The sequence below is a fragment of the Sabethes cyaneus genome, chromosome 3 (genome assembly GCF_943734655.1).
Source record: "Sabethes cyaneus chromosome 3, idSabCyanKW18_F2, whole genome shotgun sequence".
Taxonomy (NCBI): Eukaryota; Metazoa; Arthropoda; class Insecta; order Diptera; family Culicidae; genus Sabethes; species Sabethes cyaneus.
In genome coordinates, this window is record NC_071355.1 from 119,071,629 (window position 1) to 119,094,795 (window position 23,167).

Consider the following 23,167-nt stretch of genomic DNA (forward strand, 5'->3'; position numbering starts at 1 on the left):
CAGCTCGGTCCCCTCGGGACAGTTAAGCTCCGAGTTGTCTCTTCAACTCTTCGATCTCCAATCGGAGATGCTCAATCTCAGTAGTACTTCGTGTGTCTGGCATTGTGAAATTTGATTTGAAATGTAGTGTGAAGTATAGTTACTCACAATAGGAATGCAGGTAGCATCCGGAGGTTGGGCTGCGTAGTGGCGGGCTGCTCAGCGGTCGTCACTGTTGTTGGCATCGTCGCGTTATCGATAATCCTCGGCTAATGCGGCTGATGCTTAACTTCATGTCTCTGTTGTGGCAGTCACTTTAAACGATTTTCTTTACGTTTTAACACCACTCGCACTATCCCACTTCTAACACCAGTTATTCTTTTCTTTCCGAAGAAAAGCTTTTTAAAAACTTCACTGAACACTTTATTACATGCGTACACCTAAAACGTACATTCAAGAAAGAGGGCGAGCAACGCCGCTGGTTCTGTTTTGTTGCCTAATTATGCCTATCTATGCGCATTTCGCGCCCTAGCACCTGGTTGGTGCATTCGATGGCGTGGTTCGCTGGCGTGATGCGCCACGTTGCACGTCGACCTGTCCTATTGGCTAATCCACCTATCAGCTCTTTCCTAACGCTACTTTCTTTAATTCAGTCTTCCACGCTGATTCCGGCATAGTCGGAGACGCTTTAGAGTATACACCCAGTAACACTGTCGATGTGGACATCTTCGAAGTGACGCCTGAAATCATGAACAATGCTATACAAAAACTTAAAACTTCATATAAACCAGGACCGGATGGAATTGCTGCGTGCATCCTAAAAAAATGCTTAGCTCAACTGCTTTTACCGTTAATGCACCTCATAAATATGTCTCTCAGAACAGCAACTTTTCCAACCTGGTGGAAAGCTTTATTTATGTTTTCCGTACATAAAAAGACACCAAGCATGATATACGCTGTTACCGAGGTATTACCTCTCTCTGTGCCTGCTCCAAGCTTCTTGAGATCATCGTATCGAAGTATTTGTTTCACCAAACTAAGCGCTACATCTGAACGAACCAGCATGGTTTTTTTCCTGGGAGAAGTGTTACGGCAAACCTATGCGAGTTCACATCCTTTTGCCATCGTAACATTGGACAAGGGCGACAAATCGATTCGGTCTATACCGATCTCAAATCAGCATTCGTCAAAGTAGACTATTCGATACTGTTAGCAAAATTAAACCAAATCGGATGCTTTCCTGCGTTTATTGGTTGGCTTCTTATTTGAGCGGAAAACAATTGGTAGTAAAGATTGGTGGGTCCGTTTCACGCTGGTTTACTAACAGTTCAGGAGTGCCACAAGGTAGCAACTTAGGCCCACTCCTGTTTTCGCTATTCATTAACGATGCAATCAGTTGTCTTGGAAATGGCTCCTGCTTAGTCTATGCTGACGACTTAAAGGTGTTCAAAGCTATTGACAACAATGATGATTGTCATTTCCTCCGAACTTTACTTGACAAATTTGCTGAGTGGTGTAGAGTCAATGGAATGCAAATTAGTATCGCTAAGTGTTGCACAATTAGCTTCCATCGTAAAAAGAGCATCTTATCATTTGACTATACTATTAACGGAGAACAATTGAACAAAGTACAAACTGTTCGAGATCTTGAAGTGACTCTAGACACTGGTCTTGCGTTTAGAAATCACTACGAAAGTATTACTGAAAAAGCTCGCCGACTACTCGGATTTATTAGCAAAGTTGCCAGAGAATTCAAGGACCCATATACACTGAAATGTCTATATGTTAGTCTTGTTCGACCGTTACTGGAAACCGCTTCAGTAATATGGGACCCTTATCACAGCTCCACTACCGCGCGAATTGAAGCCGTTCAAAAAAGGTTCGTGAGGTTCGCCCTGAGAAACTTACCATGGAATAATGCCCCGATTTTGCCACCATACGAAAATCGATGCGCATTGATTGGGATGGAAACTCTAAAAGAGCGAAGAAAACGGGCTAAGGCCATCTTTATTGGAAAACTGTTAACTAGTGATATTGATGCACCGAAGCTTCTTGAACTCATTGATCTGAACGTTCCCGGGTACCAGCTTCGCCGTGCAGAGTTCCTGAGACTTCCGTTGGGTATACAAGTTTATACCGTAAATGAGCCTGCTCGATGATGGATGTTTTTAACGATGTATCGCACCTTTTTGATTTTAATATGACAAGCAATGTATTTAAAAATAGACTGTCACGATTTGTATTTAGATAATAAGATAGTTCATTAAGACAATTCGTCTGATGGAATAAATAAATAATAATAATAATAATTGGCGTTGATAGAAATTTATCAAAAACATTGGCAAACTTACGCTGTTACTCCGGAACAATCTGATCCGGGCAAACTGCCAGTTGATTGATGCTGCTTCCAAACTCCTCTCAGGAATAAACAAATCCAGCCAATCTCGTCCCAGCAAAGGTATAAAGTCACTGCCGCTCCTCAAACCAATCAGCTCAACTGTTTTCTCTAGTCCGTTAAACTTGACACGGACTGTAATCTGACCTTTCACCTTCAAACGACTACCGTTAATCACTGCCAATTTCTTGTCGCATGACTCTAAAGAAATATGGTCAAATTTTCCCTCGTTCATCTCCAAACTGATGGCGGAAACTGCAGGGCCACAATCGACCTCCATTCTCAACCGCAAGCCGTCAACCGAAACGTTACGGAAACACGGTTCGTTGATTTTATTGACTGATGAAATCATCGAACAGTCCATATTATCATCTTCCGAGACGGAACGATTCAATCGACGTCTCAAACTCTTCTGGTACTCGGTCAACTTGGGCTTAGCTGCTGGAGAATCGACAAACTTAACAGTCTTTCTCTTGTTCTTCGAATCGTAGCAAAAACGCCTTGTATGGCCACTCCTACGACAGAAATTGCAAAACAAATTACGATGTCTTGAAGTGGAACGATTTTTCCTATCAAACGACACTGAGCGACTCCTGCTTCTTCCTCTGCTAGGCTGATAACTCCGTCCACGTGAGCGATCTCGGAAATGAACACGATTGTCCCTATCTCCAAGCTGGAATCTCTCGAGATTGTCTTAACTATATCGTCTGCTGATTCTGAGCTGGCAATGAGTGACTCTGCATTAACCAAGATTAGATTTTCTACGTCAAACAACTTCTTCTGTAGATCTGTGTCATTAATTCCGCAAACTAATTTATCGCGGATCGCCATGACCTTAAACGCGCCGAATTCACAGATTTCTGGCTGGAGCTTGACAGCTAGTATGAAGTCCACAGCTGTTTCATTCGGCTCGATCAAGTCGCTTTCCGTTTTATCATACCGCTTTCTCAGAACATCAGTGATTTCTTTAAATGATAAAAGCTTCAAATCCTTGCCAGGGAAAAGAAGTTTTATCTCACTGTAAACTTCACTGCTACACGAAGCCATAAACGACACTTTCTGTTCTTCCGGATTCGTCACTTTATAATGCGCAAACACCTAGTCTAACTGCTCCAAAAACTGCGCAAACGGAATTGTGCCGGGAATGTACGACTCGATTTGAAACAAAACAAAAATAAAAGAAGAATTCACAAAAATATTTAATTTTTATTCGCAAATCACAATTCCTACTTTTAGTGTAAAACTTGACATCAAATCAAAATAAACTGACCTTGATCTCATCACACAAACTCAAAACAGCCGCGATAAACAGTGAGTTTTTTCGTATTTCGTTTTGTGCGGGAACGATCAACCACAAGCAAACGGTAAAACTGTATAGTGCAAAATATGTACAAACAAACGGAAACTACCGTCGTTGAATGATATCAATTTTGCATCAAACAAAACTCGTCAGCGAAATTAAAATGCTGCGAGTTGATAATAGATTTGTGCAACAACTTTATGGCAAATACAAAATGATTGTTTTGCTAAGGGGCCATCCAAATACCACGTGGATAGAAAAATACCAATTTTCAACTCCCCCCCCCCGTCCCCCTCCGTGGACAAGCGTGGACATTGGCTCAACCCCCACCCCCCTTCCCTGTTTGTCCACGTGGACATTTTGACGTAGGACTACGTCTTTGTTTACTATACTGAGACTGGGTAGTACTTTGTGAAAACGAAAACAGAAGTGTAATGTTTGAAGGAAAGATTTCAAATGCTAATAACTACTAAACTACTGAACGAAACTGAACAATTTTTCTGTCGTTGGATAGATAAAAAGATCAGCAATTTTATAGGGGGGTAAGACAGCAATTCTAAGGAGGGCGTAAGAGGGGGAGGCTCCTATACAAATGAAAAACTACAAGGTATACAGCCCTAAGGGTTGTACGAAAGGGTGACGTAGGACTGTGTCATATAATACTCATTATATTGATAACATGTTTTAATCGATGAAGTATAACTTTATGTCTGATCATTAAATCAAAGACTAATGTAAACTGCATTTCTGGCATATGCATATTTCAGTATTTGTGAGTATTATTGTTTGAGTGTTTATTTGTAAAGGAAGAGCGAAATATTCTGATTTAATTCTTCATTGAATCAATGAATGGTGGTACCATAGTACCATTTTATAGTCACTGGCACTGCCGCTGCTACTTGTAAGTTAGGTAGGTGGTGGGGGAAACCAGATCAATTGCTGCTGCTGCTGCTCGAATGATTATCCGACGCTGAATGAGCAAGCATTTTCCATGGTATAACGCAAAATGGAACGTTAACCATTTAGAAAGTGAAGAAAAATCTTTCCATTCTTCAATTACTATAGTTCTTATAAGAACTGTTCAAGACCACAACGGCCTACTGCTGAATTTGCTGCCCGTCAGTCGATCCGTTTCCATTTGCCTTCAGTGTTGGTTTGCGAAAATTACCGCCAAAATGCCATGGGTGCCTCGAATTGTCATCGAAGATGACATTAATTGCCGCAAAAGTCCTTGGATTGCCAAATGCCGTTGCTTTCGCCACCAATAGCCGTCGATGGTAAATACTGACCGTCCGTCAGTGCGATTGTGCGATGAATGAGCAGACGGCGAACCAAGAGTACCATTTTATAGTCACTGGCACTGCCGCTGCTGCTTGTAAGCTAGTGTAGGTGGTGGAGGAAACCATATCGGCTGCTGTTGCTTAAATGATTGTCCGACACTGATTGAGCAAGCTATCGAACAATTTCGCATGTCTGCGATGGGGATAATGCAAGATGCAATGTTAAGTGTATCGTGTGGGATTCACGTTGGCCATTACCCTCTGATTCCGCTTGTCTTCGGGGTCGGTGTTGCCGTCAATAGCCATCGATGTTGCCGATTGGATTGGAAAAGGGGTGTGGCTTACAAAGCGGTCTCAAGGTTATCATTTGGATCCAAATCCTTTGGTGTATCTAATTGTCGTCCGTGCCTGTGAAGCTAGGCGATAACAAGGGAAATGTATGGAAAAATTCGACCTTGAATCTTTACACACATTTTCACTATTTAGCGTATAAAAAATTATTATTAATATGTTACCATAAAATTGCTGGACATTTTATCTATCCAACGACATATTAACTGTTATGTTTCGTTCAGTAGTATAGTAGCTATAAGCTTTTGAAATATTTCATTCAAACGTTACACTTTTATTTTTCGTTTTTACAAAGTGCTACCCAGTCCCAGTATAGTAAACAAAGACGTAGTCCTACGTCAATACAAATTTCCTCATAACTCTAAAACTAATCAAGCAAATGGAAACAAATTTGGTATGTGGGCGTTTTTGGAATCATGAATTTATTTTGAATTTATTTATTTTATGTTTTGAGACCCCTCACGTCTGTGGTAGGAGGATACGATCTCTCATACAAATGAAACAGAAATTTTTGCGTATGTGCCATATTTTCTGCTATGTAACAAGCGATAAGCTGTGAAAGTAATCTAGTAAAACCTTCTCGGAGCAAAAGACAGTGAATCGAAAAGAGAAAGACTTTCGAGGGTCACGTCATATTTGCTAAAAAAGTACTTTGGCTTTAATGTTATTTGTAATCAACGGCCCTTTTAAAGGCCACAAGCGAGTTAAAATAAGATTATCGAAACATGTCAAGCTACTTATAATCATATTTAATTCAATAATCTGTGGGCTAGTTATTCATTACCATTTCAACCTTTATGATGCACACAAGTGATTTTTAAAAGAAATCTCTATGTCTCAAAGGTTGCAGGCGTTGTACTTATGAAACCCCGTCCACGTATTTTCAAAACCACCATTCAATGATGAATTGAATCTGAATATTTCGCTCTTTTCTTTTCAACATTCACTTAAACAATGGCACTCATAGATACTTATAAACATACATATACCAGAAATGTAGTTTACATTAGTCTTTGATCTGATTATCTGATATAGTCCTACGTCACCCTTTCGTACAACCCTTAGAGCTGTATACCTTGTAGTTTTTTTTTCTTATGTCAAATTTAACAAAACAGGAATGCATTGTGCTAAATTTTGTTTTCAACTTGATTTATGCAGTATTTATTGAAAACGCTTACGTGAAAGTAAGCTCCAGTCTAAAGGCCCCAACACAATGCTTACGGATTTTCAGTCGTTGCGGAAATTTGAGTTTTTCTATGGATTTCCCGTCCATTTTCCGCAACGTATTAAAATCCGTACGCAAGGTGCTAGAACCTTAATTCTTGTGATCTTGTCTAGTGCAAATTATTATCGACTGCAAGAAAGTCCGTTTCAGTTTGACTATCGCTTGACGATTCATCTGTGTCCAGAGTATCTTTGTCTAACCAAAGCACCTCAGCTTGGCCGTCTACTTCAACACAACACAAGACCTTTCCGATGCGATGTGATTCATAAAATTTTCTGGAAGCGAATCGTTTTGGAAATTAGGTTCAAGCGCGACTTAAATGATAAATGAGTCACGTTACTGGTGAATATTCCCGGATTCTTCCGTTACCTTTATCATTTTCATAAGGGTGCAAGGATTTTAAAACAATAATAATATCTTTATTACTGCATTACATCAAATTTTAGGCTCGGCAATCAACATGTGTACTAACGCAGGCTAAATCTTTTCGATAAGATTTATGCCAGATATGTGCCCTCGTTATGCTCGGTTCATGTGTTTAGGTCAACATATGCCTCAGAAGATAAAACTTTATTTGAGCTCAAAAAAAATCACTGATCAATGGTTATTGCTAATACATATGTAGAATTAATTCAACATTGCTGTTTCTAATTTCTAATTTTTGTAGGAAAAAACTACAAGGTATACAGCCCTAAGGGTTGTACGAAAGGGTGACGTAGGACTGTGTCATATAATACTCATTAAATAATATGTCAAACTAGATAATCTGTCTTACACAATTATTAATAACTGCTTGATAGAAGCTCAGCCAGGTGTATCTGGGACTGGACAATAAAATCGGTGCATTTCTTGAGTCATGAGGATACAAGCAGTTCACTTCCCTACTATTCCCTAGCAATTTAGCAGTAAATAGAGTAAATAGAGCAGAGATAGTTTGAACATTGTTTCACGATTCACTATGTAATTTAAGTATTCACCAAATTTTCACAACTAATTTAAATTGAAATTTTAGATTCAATTTTAGATTCACGAATAAACAAACATTTGTTGCCATCAATGCACTGAGTTGTAGTGTATTTTTGTAATTTCGCTACGAAATTTATTATGAACTTCTTTCTAAACAGCTCAAATAGCATGCGATAATTTTCTATAAATATGCTTACCTGTCATTTCATGTGACGGAATTATAACGGTATGCGATGGATTGATATCTGCGGGCGATGCCTCTTCGTGCGACAAACTTGCAACTTCACCTGCCGAACTAGAAGCACTCTCACGCTTTCGTTTGCGTGATAATCTAGTACGCTCTGCTCCTGTTAAGGATATCCTTGGTTCAGTTACTACACCAGCCACTTGTTCACGAATACGTTTACGGTGGTTACGTAAATATAACGCCTGCAACCATTTAGACATAGCGAATTCTTTAACAAATCACTACTGTATTTCACAAAGGTTGAAATAGCAATGAATGGCCAGCCCACAGATCATTGTAATAAATATGTTATGCGTAGTTTGATATTTGAACCAACTTCCTTCAAATAGTTTCTGGCCGTTGGTTACAAATAATAATCAAAACCATTTTGCACATTTGAGATAAATTCTGATTATGCTTCATTTAATTAGTTTGCGGCCCTTAAAAGGGCCATTGGTTACAAGTAACATCAACCTCTTCAGTGCAGTCAACAATCGGTGTTGCCACCAATAACCGGTCTTGCCGCCAAATGCCGTTGGTTTCGCCACCAATAGCTGTCGATGGTAAATGCTGACCGTCCGTCAGTGCGATTGTGCGATAAATGAGCAGACGGCGAACCAAGAGTACCATTTTATAGTCACTGGCACTGCCGCTGCTGCTTGTAAGCTAGTGAGGTGGTGGGGGAAAACAGATCAATTGCTGCTGCTGCTCGAATGATTATCCGACGCTGAATGAGCAAGCATTTTCCATGGAACGTTGAAACGTTAACCATTTAGAAAAGTGAAGAAAAATCTTTTCATTCTTCAATTACTATAGTTCTTATAAGAACTGTTTAAGACCACAACGGCCTACTGCTGAATTTGCTGCCCGTCAGTCGATTTGCTTCCATTTGCTGTTGGTTTGCGAAAATAACCGCCAAAATGCCATTGGGTGCCTCGAATTGTCATCGAAAATGACATTAGATGCCGCAAAGGTCCTTGGATTTGCCTCCAATAGCCGCCAAAAATGCTATCGTTACCTCCCGATTGCTATCGTTGTTGGCTCCGATCGCTGGTGTTTGCCGCCAAATGCCGTTGCTTTCGCCACCAATAGCCGTCGATGGTAAATACTGACCGTCCGTCAGTGCGATTGTGCGATGAACGAGCAGACGGCGAACCAAGAGTACCATTTTATAGTCACTGGCACTGCCGCTGCTGCTTGTAAGCTAGTGTAGGTGGTGGGGGAAACCAGATCAATTGCTGCTGCTGCTCGAATGATTATCCGACGCTGAATGAGCAAGCATTTTCCATGGAACGTTGAAACGTTAACCATTTAGAAAAGTGAAGAAAAATCTTTTCATTCTTCAATTACTATAGTTCTTATAAGAACTGTTTAAGACCACAACGGCCTACTGCTGAATTTGCTGCCCGTCAGTCGATTTGCTTCCATTTACTGTTGGTTTGCGAAAATAACCGCCAAAATGCCATTGGGTGCCTCGAATTGTCATCGAAAATGACATTAGATGCCGCAAAGGTCCTTGGATTTGCCTCCAATAGCCGCCAAAAATGCTATCGTTACCTCCCGATTGCTATCGTTGTTGGCTCCGATCGCTGGTGTTTGCCGCCAAATGCCGTTGCTTTCGCCACCAATAGCCGTCGATGGTAAATACTGACCGTCCGTCAGTGCGATTGTGCGATGAACGAGCAGACGGCGAACCAAGAGTACCATTTTATAGTCACTGGCACTGCCGCTGCTGCTTGTAAGCTAGTGTAGGTGGTGGGGGAAACCAGATCAATTGCTGCTGCTGCTCGAATGATTATCCGACGCTGAATGAGCAAGCATTTTCCATGGAACGTTGAAACGTTAACCATTTAGAAAAGTGAAGAAAAATCTTTTCATTCTTCAATTACTATAGTTCTTATAAGAACTGTTTAAGACCACAACGGCCTACTGCTGAATTTGCTGCCCGTCAGTCGATTTGCTTCCATTTGCTGTTGGTTTGCGAAAATAACCGCCAAAATGCCATTGGGTGCCTCGAATTGTCATCGAAAATGACATTAGATGCCGCAAAGGTCCTTGGATTTGCCTCCAATAGCCGCCAAAAATGCTATCGTTACCTCCCGATTGCTATCGTTGTTGGCTCCGATCGCTGGTGTTTGCCGCCAAATGCCGTTGCTTTCGCCACCAATAGCCGTCGATGGTAAATACTGACCGTCCGTCAGTGCGATTGTGCGATGAACGAGCAGACGGCGAACCAAGAGTACCATTTTATAGTCACTGGCACTGCCGCTGCTGCTTGTAAGCTAGTGTAGGTGGTGGGGGAAACCAGATCAATTGCTGCTGCTGCTCGAATGATTATCCGACGCTGAATGAGCAAGCATTTTCCATGGAACGTTGAAACGTTAACCATTTAGAAAAGTGAAGAAAAATCTTTTCATTCTTCAATTACTATAGTTCTTATAAGAACTGTTTAAGACCACAACGGCCTACTGCTGAATTTGCTGCCCGTCAGTCGATTTGCTTCCATTTGCTGTTGGTTTGCGAAAATAACCGCCAAAATGCCATTGGGTGCCTCGAATTGTCATCGAAAATGACATTAGATGCCGCAAAGGTCCTTGGATTTGCCTCCAATAGCCGCCAAAAATGCTATCGTTACCTCCCGATTGCTATCGTTGTTGGCTCCGATCGCTGATGTTTGCCGCCAAATGCCGTTGCTTTCGCCACCAATAGCCGTCGATGGTAAATACTGACCGTCCGTCAGTGCGATTGTGCGATGAATGAGCAGACGGCGAACCAAGAGTACCATTTTATAGTCACTGGCACTGCCGCTGCTGCTTGTAAGCTAGTGTAGGTGGTGGGGGAAACCATATCGGCTGCTGCTGCTTAAATGATTGTCCGACACTGATTGAGCAAGCTATCGAACAATTTCGCATGTCTGCGATGGGGATAATGCAAAATGTAATGTTAAGTGCATCGTGTGGGATTCACGTTGGCCATTGCCCTCTGATTCCGCTTGTCTTTGGGACCGGTGTTGCCGTCAATAGCCATCGATGTTGCCGATTGGATTGGAAAAGGGGTGTGGCTTACAAAGTGGTCTCAAGGTTATCATTTGGATCCAAATCCTTTGGTGTATCTAATTGTCGTCCGTGCCTGTGAAGCTAGGCGATAACAAGGGAAATGTATGGAAAAATTCGACCTTGAATCTTTACACACATTTTCACTATTTAGCGTATAAAAAATTATTATTAGTATGTTACTATAAAATTGCTGGACATTTTATCTATCCAACGACATATTAACTGTTATGTTTCGTTCAGTAGTATAGTAGCTATTAGCGTTTGAAATATTTCATTCAAACGTTACACTTCTATTTCTCGTTTTTACAAAGTGCTACCCAGTCCCAGTATAGTAAACAAAGACGTAGTCCTACGTCAAAAAACTTGTCCACGTGGACATTTTCCATACCCCCCCCCCCCTTCCGTGGACAAGCGTGGACATTTTCATACCCCCCACCCCCCTCTAAGCTATCCACGAGGTATATGGATGGCCTCTAAACTAATCACGGTAAAAACAAAATGAAGTGCTTTCTTCTGTGTGCTATACAGTTGAAAAGGCATGCATACTAAAACATTTTATTTATTTATTTATTTATTATTCGATTATATCCATCCGACCTGTTTGGTCTTAATGGATTGGATGGGGAAAAGCCAAGTAGAGGCCATCCTCTTGGCAGCTATTTACATAAAGTCAACATTTCATGGTCAATCACTTAATTCTAATTAAACTAATTACAAAATTTACAGTCATATTATATAATACCACAATTAACAATTTTTTGATAAAATTTGTTTGAGGATTCACCAAATTCAAATAAATATTCTACCGAAGAAAACGTACGGATGCAAGCAGTGATAGGTTCATTGAATCCAAATGATGTACGATGCGATTCAGGTTGCAATAATCCAGCGGAACGAAGAGAACGCTGAGGGGCACGAAAGCCAAGCAACGAAAGAATATTCGGCGAGTCGATTTCTCCGTTTAACACCTTGGCGACAAGTACAGCTTGCTGGATTTTTCTGCGTCGTTCTAAGGTATCTAGACCGATAAGGCGACATCGTTCAGGATACGAAGGAAGATTCACAGGATCACGCCTCGGGAGATCACGTAGTGCTATGCGAATAAATCTTTTCTGCACTCGTTCAATTCTCAATATCCAGGCTACTTGATAAGGAGACCAGATCAGACAAGCGTTTTCCAATATTGGTCTCACCAGAGAACAATACAAAGACTTTAAACAGTACGGATCCTTAAAGTCCCGTCCAATCTTTGTGATGAAACCGAGCTGCCGGTTTGCTTTTGAAATTACATTCGAACGGTTCTGATTAAAACATAGCTTAGTATCGAAAACGACGCCCAGGTCGTTAACATGTTCAACTCTCTAAGTATTTGACCATCAATATTATAATCGAACAATATAGGGCTGACAGTTCGGTGGAAGGTCATAATCTGACATTTAGCCGTGCTGACGATGAGCCAGTTCTTGCGACACCAATTGACGAAAGTGTCAAGCAACTTTTGCAAATTTCGGCAATCTTCAACGGATCGAACAGCGAGATATAGTTTCAAATCGTCCGCGTATATCAACTTACGTCCATCACCCAAAAGTAAAGCAACGTCATTAAAATATAACGAGAAAAGCAATGGGCCCATATTGCTGCCTTGTGGTACCCCCGATCTATTTGTAAATGGAGAGGAGAGACATGAATTGAGCTGCACGCGTAGCGTTCGATCACTTAAATAAGAATATAACCACTCGACAAAGTGTTGCGATGCGCCAAGTCTGGAAAGTTTGCGTAAAAGTATTCGATGATCTATTAGGTCAAACGCGGCCTTCAAATCTGTGTAAATTACATCAACTTGAGCCTTCTGCTCTAGATGCGAGATGCAAGTCAATGTGAAATCCAGAAGATTCGTACAAACAGAACGACCTGGCATAAATCCGTGCTGATCGAAAGAAATATACCTTTTTGTACGAGCAAGAACAGCAGTGCTCACAATTATCTCAAACAGCTTACACGACGCAGAGAGGCTAGTTATGCCACGATAATTTCTTATATTTTGCCGATCACCAGATTTGAAAACTGGGAACATATAAGACTGCTTCCAAATCGCCGGGAACTTTCTTTGCTCAAACGACCTGTTGAATATTCGACATAGCGGTTCCGCCACTACAGATGCCCAACGGAAAAAAACAATTGCTGGAATCCCGTCCGGGCCAGCGGAAAACGAAGCCTTTAGTTTTTTGGTGGCGAGAACTATCATATCCGCAGTGATTTCAAAGGTGTCTACATCAACTATGTCGAACGGTACAAACTCGGAAGCTATCTCCGCCTCTAAATCAGAAGCAGTACTGTCGGCAAAAACTGAAGCAAAAAATTTTGCAAACAATTCGCATGAATCCAATGTCGACGTTGCTTCAGTACCATCGAGGCTAACATTCGAAGAAATATTAGAATTTTTTCGCTTCGAATTCACGAAATTCCAAAATTGCTTTGGGTTCCTGCGAAGGTCAGTTTGCACCCGCATAACATAGCTCTTGTATAAGCTAGCGTTAAGCCGTCGATAGTCACCACTAGTCCGTTTAAAGTTACATCTAGTCTCATCAGTACGAAATTTTCGATATTTCCGCTGCCAAGCGTTGCGCACTCGTTTCAAAGTATGCAGGCGAGGGGTATTCCACGGAGGGGAAGCGGGCTTCTTCACAAGCGGCAAACTAGATCTTAGCCACTGGTATAACGTATCGTTAAATATCTTAGCAAGATCATCGACATCAGTAACATCAAACATAGAATTCCAATCGATTTTCGTAAGAAATCGATTAATGCTACGAAATCAATTTAACGGTAATTCAAAGCGCCCGTACTATTTGTCGGCAAAACGTGTGCTGCGTTACTACTGCTTTCAACTAACATAGAGATTACAAGCGGGGGATGATGCGGATCGACAGGAACAAAAGGAGCGTCGCAAGTGTCAACCACGCAGTTTTGCTCAGACGAACAAAAAATCAAATCAAGCACACGGTCGAGATGGTTGAAATGAAAATTTGCTTGACGCATATTAAAAAAATCCATGCCGTCAAGAAGCGCAGCACTCGCAACGGGCAATTGTGACGAATTGGAGTGTGATAATCGATCGTGAACCCATCTGATGCGGGGCTGGTTCAAGTCACCACACACTAAGACGATGTCACCATCTGTCCTCTTATTACACCGCTTCAGGCTCTTGTTTGGCCACACGGGAGTGGCGGACAATGTAGGTGTTCCAGCAGATTCCACATTCGTTGGCTTACAAGGCAAATTATCGATTTTTTTGCTCAAATCGTCAATCACATCACATAACTTTTGGACCTGCGCGGGTAATTCGGTGAGCGGTGGCGATAGTGTTGGATGATTCGATTGTAAATCTGCCATGTATGACGAAATAGATCGACCGTTGAGCATTTCTCTACACGTCGGGCAAATAAATATAATTTTGCCTTGTGAGAAGAGATCCTTGCACACTCGACTGTTAAAGCCACAACATTGTTGGTTGATGTGGTAGCTGGTCTCACAGAAACCGCAGCGGATCGGTTCGAGATCGTTAACACTTTGTTTACATTCTCCACATTGCATTTTCTCCATTCTGTTTTGGTTCAACAAATCGGCGCGAGTGTCAGTTGAAACTTAACGATGACTATGTCGAAGTTGAAACAATGGCTGTCGACCGAGTAGATTCAGCGAATGAAAATCGTACAATAAGAATAATCCGTTTGCAGAAATAAATCGGTGATTCGATGAAACTCCACGACGAGCGGCTAGTACTAGCGAGGCGGTTCACGATATGCACAGACAAAAGGCGAGATTCTGACTTTATCACTTTAAAAAGCGCAAAACTTGAAAGCGAAAAATCAAAGCGGTCTACACAAACTTAACGAAACGTCAAATTTTCTAAGCTCTACAGAATTAAAACTATATAAAAACTTACGTAATTGTTGAGCCAAACTTGTTTATTGTCAAACAATGTAAACAGACCAATCCAAACCATCGGGAAAACTAGTGCACTTGCGAAAAAACGGGAAAAACTAAACGACCGCTTTTTTCCTTTAAACCCTACTCCGCGCAAACAAACAACGGGGCAAACAGCTTTATTTTTTATATTTTTTTATAATTGCTTTTCACTAAGCAGAAACCTCTTCCAGCCAAACTCAACTACTGGGGAAACGCACTTCACTGGCAAACTTAGCGCCATGAAAGACTCAAAATCTCTGGAAAATGGTCCAGGAACCAAACCACTGCACTGTCGAATAAACAAAATTCACACGCGATTTCTTCAAATTTTCTCACTCGTCGCCACTGTTATATACTGTAAACTAGTTAAAATAATACAGTGAGCCGTGATATGTGGCATGAATAAACAACGCGATGTAAACCGTTCGACAATCAAACTTAACTGACTTTTATTTATCGAACTCAGAACGCTAAGCCAGCAGCCGTTCTGTCAGGGTTGTACCCTAGGGGTGGTCACAACAATAATGAGAGCGAGAAAAGGTTAAAATCCCGGGATCAATCCTGATCCGTTGCAATTGCATATGAAAAAGATCACTAATTCAGTAAAATAGTTTACTTGGTAGATTAACATGTTTTGCGTTGCTTTTTCAGCAGGGTGGCCACAATAGAAACACAGAGTGGCGAATACAAAAACATTATGGCCAGAATAGGAACCCAGCAGAGGTCTTTCATTCGACAAAAATTGAAACATAAAAGCATATTTTCCTTAAACAAACTTTTACATTATGAAGATTAAGACTAAAATTACCTGCTCGTGATATTAAACATACCGTCATCCGGGGCGAGATTGTGCCAAAAATGCATAGATTTTTGTTCTTTAGCTTAGTATACACACAATTTAGGAATTAAGTTGATTTCAAACCTGTCAATACATTCTAGATTGTTCAATTAGCAACTACCGTAGAAATGGTTTAGTTACAATGAAACCTAATTTTACTGGAAGTGCATGGACTTTGGCACAATCTTACCCCTTCTAGGGAATGACATTGTGCCAAAAACATAAAGTTAGGCTAAAAACCTAAACAGTGAACATTAGCATGTTTATAAACAATACACATTAATATCAGTATAAAGTACACTCAAGTCTTTTATACACGGTTTAATATTTTTTGAAACGATGGTTCTACAATTGATGAAGGGACGGTAGGGAAAGAAATGAAAATTGTTTTGGTGAAGGTGGGGAAGAGCGGAAAGGAAGGGGGGGGGGGGTATTGGTAGCTATGCTTGACAAGTAGTCATTTTGACAAGTAGTCATTTTGCGGTCTCCTTTTGTCCAGCGCCTCTATGGTTCAAAGGTACAAGTACCAGCGAACCACATGCCCTGGCGGGTGTTGTGGGTTCGAATCCGGTTGTAATCTCAGATTACAGCTTGGTTCGACTCAGGCACCTTCCAGTATTGGACAAAAGGTAGGAGTCAAAATGACTACTTGTCAAGCATAGCTACCAATACCCCCCCCCCCCATTCCTTTCCGCTCTTCCCCACCTTCACCAAAAAAATTTTCATTTCTTTCCCTACCGTCCCTTCATCAATTGTAGAACCATCGTTTCAAAAAATATTAATATATATGTATGACCGCATTTCAAGGTCAAGACTAAAAACTTGAGATTAGTCTATTACACGGTTTGTTTTTTTTTCGATTACTCGAAAACGGTGCAGTTAAGGAACTATTTACAATCTACGTGAGGAATGTCGAGCTACTCCCAAAGGTATTGAGAAATAAATGAATGGTCTCTAAGTTACCCCGTACTTAATACTCAAAAAACCAAACCGTGTAAAAAAAGTACTTGAGTGTAGTTCATATGGGGCCGTCCATGAACTAAGTGTACTATTAAGGGCAGGGGGTCGGTCAAAAACAACACATCATACAAAAAGTATGAACGAAAATGACCCGGAGAGGTCTGAAATAACTAAAAATGAGTTCGTAGTCAATGGACAGCCTTTATATAGCCAGTAGCGTTTCTAGGGTTAACAAGGGAGAGTTATGAAGGGGTGTATCCTAAGGGCGCATACCTATTTGATCATTTAACAAAAGTAACCATTACTTCGTTCGAGAACCCACGGCCGCAGAACATGTGACCTATCCCACCCTCCTCCCCCCTCCTTAAAACTGGCAGTTTATACACGGCATAATATATACGTCTTATATTCAAAGTATCTAAAACTTCCAGAGAAAAAGTAAAAATTAGTTTAATTTATTTAGCAGACCTATGATGCTGTTAGCTTAGCTTAGCTTAGACTGATTGCACATATCAATGGTTGCACTCAGTGATTGACCAGAACCAGTGAAATTGCACAATGAATCAAATGAATGTGGTTGGGATTTACCGATCATTCTCATTGTGCAAAATTCAGTGATTCGACATAGTAATGATCAATAACTGCGCCGGCCACGTCCTTGCAATCAGGTGGGAACGGGGAAGGAATGTTAGTGTAATCTTTGCTGTTCTAGGGACCGTGTTAACCTCTGCATCCCTACAAAGATTACAGGAAGGAGTTTTGCTAGTAAGGTTGGGTTTGTTGGATCAGGATTCACCTTGATAAGTGATGCGATCGTTGCTTTTTTTGTTTTTTTATAAAATGTAGAATTTTAGGTATGTTTTTCGTCTATTCATTATTCATTCGATCGTATTTAAGTTTTTCTTTTATTATAGTTTTGAGAATATATTTGTTCCAATGAAAAATTTGAATGAGTACTCACACTATTACTAAGTCTAAGCAGAGAGTTATATATTAGGTAAAAGTATTTATAGCAATTTAAACTCCAGACAGCCGGCTGTAGGGAGTGTTGCTAGATCGTGCATAACCGCGACAATGTCCCATCCCTGTAGATGGTGTATTTCATAGTATAGTACGAATAGTACGTTTAAACATAAATACTACTAACCGAAAGATGGTAGTGGGGTAAAATAAGTCAATATTTCGCTTCATTCATAACTCTCGGTAACATGGATGAAACTGGCTACTTATTACAATTTTAAACTAGTAGTTATTATTATCTTTATCACGCGATATAAGAAATATATTAAAGGAAATTATATGCTTCTAATAGTTGATGCGGTGTGGCGGCAAAAACCGGTTACGAAGTCTACAGATTAAAGTGAAAGCCTGATACCTAAGTGTACTCAGAACCGCACGACCACTCTGTACGTGTCGAAAAAGTTACCTATCGCGTCCCCAAACAGGCAAAATTCTATATATCTAGAGCTCTGAACAACATAAAAAACGAAACGATAGACAATACATAGTTTTCAGTTGACTGAGAAAATGTCAAATTATCCAAATTTGCTTAAAACACATTTGCACTAAACCTATTCACAGCTGAGAATTCACAGGTCTTCCAAACAACCATCAAAAGAATCTATTCAAAGCATCCAAAGCCAAGCCAATGTCCAAAGGCGAAAAAAAACGCATCCCACCCACCGCACCCTCAATTAATTGCAATCCCAAACCAAGGGTTAAACACTTTTATGAAATCTGCACAATGCCGATTTACCATCCCGCAATATAAGGCTCGACCTGGAAGCACAGTGAGCTCATGTAACTGCATTTACAAAACAAAAATCAGTCAATGGTGTTCAACGACATGCGCACGCGGTTAGCAAACATGACGAATAAAATCAAAAATGACAATATCCTCCCACGCTTCACACCATATCTGCTTCGCCAAAAAAAAACGTGACACTACGTAAGAGAAAGAGAGGTATTTTACAGTTGCAAGTGCAAATATGAGAAAGAGAGAGAGAGAGGTAACTAGTTCTAATAAGAATCTATCTGTAGGATAAACGGTAATGGATGGGTGCGGTGCAGCACTTGCTTCGCGAGGGGGCTGCAGATGTATTGATATCGGAAAGCTTGTAATTAGTATGATTTCAATAACTGTTATCACTAAGAAAAAATTTAATGTTTGCATTTAAGTTAATATGTTTAAAATAATTATATGAAATATGAAAATGGATACATGTTTGAGTGTTTAACTTGATGCATTCAATTCAACACTAAGAATTAATTTGTAACCCTGTATGAAATAATACTAATACTTATCCCTCGTTGCTTTGCTTCTTTCGTTAACATGGCAACTCGTTGACTCGATGACCGGCAAACATAAACCAAAAACTATATTACAATTCAATAGGAGTATATGGCATTCTTCATTCTCTATCATGAAATTGATCACTATTCTTCATTTGGCACACTAGCAATCACTTCCACTCGCGTTGCAACACACCGAAAAACTATCTAGAATATACGCGGTAACAAAACCTAACTGTTCGCCATGCAGTGTTTCCAGGACCTATTTAGCAGACCTATGATGCTGTTTGCTCCAAAATGGATGATGCAATCTAATCTGTCAAAATATTGTGCTCAATAGTAAAGAATGTTAGTGTACTGGTGTATACTGACGTATTTTTGTTGTGTATGTGAAATTCACAAATTGGATCGATCATTATGGCTTGGCACAATCTCACCCCCGTGAAGCTCGAAAAGTACAAAGTTTCGAAAAATATTATTTTCGTAATCAAAAGTTATCCAACGCATAATAACCTTTCAATACATTGTAAATGATTAGTTTATATACCTTCAAAATAGCGAGTTGATGCGATTTCTTTTTTGGGTTGGTTTATGCAGGACATTTTTTACAAGCGTTATTTCCGAGTATTTTTGATCGCGAACTTTGAAACCCTGTTTAGACTAAATGGTTTGCTAATATTATCTATGTTCCATTCTAAGTTATGAATAAATATGTTATGTTCATCATCATTTTGAATTTAGGTCACCAGTTTCTATAGATATAATGAATTTTCACAAATAAACATTTTTGGTTTTTGGGGCATCTCTATTTAATTTAATCGTTTTTCATAAAACATGATCAATATCCTTGAATGTTTGACAAACTATAGCCAAAATTGGTGCTTTCACCCTAATAGAGCCATATTGTGATAGTATACTAAAATAATCGATTAAAACGATAAATTGAAAATAATATTTATATTTTCCCTAGCGCCACAATCATTACCTGTACTGCGATTGGAGCCGCCTATTTCGTATTTGATGCCCGGTGATTCTATAGTTGTTGATTGCACGTCATCTTCTGGCTCTCAGGTTCCTGTTTTATGGGAACGAATAGGAGGTCAACCGTTACCTTTTAATTTTCGGGTGTGTCAGGTTAATTTTATATGTATTTTGATTTTGATTTAATTTCCTATTTAACTTTTGCAGCAAGATGGAAACCGACTAATAATACAAGATGTGACGGAGATTGATACTGGAAAGTATACTTGTGTTTGCAGTACTGATGATGGTCAACAATATGTATCTGATTTTGAGCTTATCGTTAGTCAGAAACAGCAATCTGATATCCACCAAACACCAAAAGTAGAATATGCCGATCGTGGGTCAACAGTAAAACTACAGTGTAACAGCTATATCCATCCGACCTTGTTCCAATGGTCCCGTGATCGTGGCTCCTTCAACGCTGATCTAAATAGAACCACCGTAAGTGTAAAAACTATAACAGATTAATTTAAAAGAAAACTCTGTTTGTCTGATACTGAAAGTTGTTAAAAACATATTCATACGCCCAGTAAACCATTTAGTTTGTATATCTCGATTGCAACTAAGATATACGAAATCATATCTGAATGAAAAAATTACATTTCATGTCATAAAAAACATATATGTATCAAAGTGGAGGCAATATACGTGCGAAAATTCTGACAATTATTTGTAATTGACACATTCCGCGGGCCGGTATACAAATCAGACATTTTATAAAAGTTGCTTTTAGCATAGTTGAATATTTTTCCATGATTGGGCAATGTTTGAACCTTTAAAAACTGCCATAATTGGTATTCTAGCATTTTCGGAAGTTATATAAAACGTGCATCGAAAATAGATGAAATTTACAAGAAATAAATGATTTTTCGTGATATTTTTAAAAATGTTGCGACAGTGCGCTAAAACATTTAATAATATCACTTGTTTTCGACCAACATACAAAGAAATATATGCTGAATCCATTCCAAAAATAGTTTGGATGTAATTTTGCAGTTATTTTGTATTTCAAGTGGATTGAATAGGACCTTTTTTTGCGTTGTAACGTCACGAAAAAGGCGTACTTTTTCGCTTTCGCAGAAAAGTACAAATTCGAACAATCTAATAATCCGTATTCTATTTGTACTCATAATTACCTTTAAAACGGTGCCTAAAGAATGAAGGTAAGTTAAGTAGAACCTAAATTACAACTGATTGAAGCTCGCGTTGTAACGTCACGGCGGTCAGCCGGACGGATTCAAAACAAGTGAGACATAAGTAATAGCATCGAAACCTTAAGATATAGCATAATAGTTGCTTAAGAAAAGTTTCTTCCTTTTAAAAGTACTTTCTAGTGATGAAAAAACATTTGGACATTAGGGTGTCCCTAAGCAGATACAAAAATTATTTTCTCTATTTCAAGTCAGAAATGATTGCTGTCTATAGAAAACTTGTAGAGAAACTAATTTCAACAAATTTTGTTGAACGCTGAAGGTTTCTATTTCTTACATGAAAAAAGTTATAGAGCCAAACTCTTAGGGACACCCTTAAAAATAGTTTTTTTTTATCTATCTCTTTAATAACACTTCGTACGTCTTTTAGATATTCTAAGAAATTGGTAATCGAATTAAATTGCACATTTTTGTCGAAAATAGTAGAGATCTATCTTTTTCCCTTTAGGAGCTATCCCTTGTTTCTTTTATTTCTACATGTTCACCTACGGTTGCCTTCATAATAACTTTTTTTAGATTTTCCACAGTGTTTTACCCTAAGTTGTACATGGTGGAATACAACATAAATTGACTCACAAAAAACAAGTGAGTTTAGCTGCTCATAGCTGCTCTCCCCCGAGATACACCCCCTTGAAGAGTACATGTAAAAATAAAAAGAAACAGTGATAGCTTCTAAAGGGAAAAAGATAGAGGTCTACCATTTTCAACAAAAATGGGCAATTTAATTAGATCATCAATTTTTTAGAACATTTGCAAGGCAAATGAAGCGTTATTAAAGCGCTAGATAAAAAAAACTATTTTTAAGGGTGTCCCTAAGAGTTTTTCTCTATAACTTTTTTCATGTAAGAAATAGAAATCTTCAGTATTCAACAAAGTTTCTTAAAATTAGTTTTACTACAAATTTTCTGTAGACAGCAATTATTTCTGACTTAAAATAAAAAAAATATTTTTTGTATCTGCTTGAGGACACCCTAATGTCCGAATATTTTTTCACCACTAGAAAGTGCATTTTAAATGAAGAAACTTTCCAGAAGCAACTATTATGCTATGTCTTATGGTTTCGATGATATTACTTATGTCTCACTTTCTTAGAATTACTCCCACTACGCGACGTAATTTGTGAACAACCCCAAAATTACGTAGTCAAAATAGTGAAAGGCATACTAACAACACGTCTTTGGATTATCTGTTATATACAGAAGGCAGCAACAGCGATAATTGACGAATATTAACTGAACAGATTTTTCGTGACGTTACACGGAGCTACGACCCTCTCTGTGTAAAACAAACCGTAGTAACGTCACGAAAAGTAAAAGCTGTTTAAAAATTAACTTCACTAATTATCGGAATTCTGAAAATGGCAAGTTATTCAGTTTTCATTTCTTATCAAATCATAGAAGAAAGTCTTTAGATAAAATTTGAAAGAGAGCAGAATTTTCATGTCATTCAACAGAAGAACCAAAAGACGAATTTCTGGCGCGTTGTAACGTCACGCTACATTTTTTGCTTTCCAAAACAATCTGGTTAAAGCAAATGCTATTAATTTGTTCACTTTTAATTGGAAATTTTATGCTCTTTCCAAATATATAATAATGTTTGGGTGTTTCTCAACAATTTTCCCAGCTGAAGCACAAATAGTGTGCAAAGAAGAGTCAAAACGTTGTAACGTCACGGCGGAATGTGTCAATTGTATCTTGCATTTTATACAGCGGTTTTTATAACACGCAACTTAATACTAGGGTTGTTGACATTTTGAAAAAAATATCGGTATCGGCAATATCGATATTTTGATCCTCCGCGATATTGTAATCGATATTTAGGCAGGATATCGATAGTTATATCGATATTGCAAAAGTCCCGAATGTTCAAAACTACGTAATCGCACGAAACAGTGTGGTTTTACTTTTATGATCTTGATGCATTCTACGCATGTTTTCGTTGTAATTCACGGAATAAGTGTGCCAAAGGCATCAAAATCCGTTAAGGCGGAACTGAAAGCGGCTAACGTTATTGTGTTAGTGCGACAAACACTGTACTGTACATCTCATGTGTTCGTTAAAAACCTAAACGTTTATTTGAATACTAGCTGACCCGAC

General features: G+C 39.2%; 1 protein-coding gene across 8 annotated transcripts in view; it reads left to right on the top strand.

The window, feature by feature from the left end:
• Nucleotides 1-23,167, top strand: part of LOC128742843 (basement membrane-specific heparan sulfate proteoglycan core protein) — a 1,551,467-nt gene that overhangs the window by 1,313,567 nt on the left and 214,733 nt on the right. For all 8 annotated transcript variants that reach the window (XM_053839324.1, XM_053839321.1, XM_053839325.1 and 5 more), the window contains 2 exons: nucleotides 19,808-19,962; nucleotides 20,026-20,301. In XM_053839324.1, coding sequence (XP_053695299.1) covers nucleotides 19,808-19,962; nucleotides 20,026-20,301 — 431 coding nt within the window. The remainder of the gene's footprint in view (nucleotides 1-19,807; nucleotides 19,963-20,025; nucleotides 20,302-23,167) is intronic.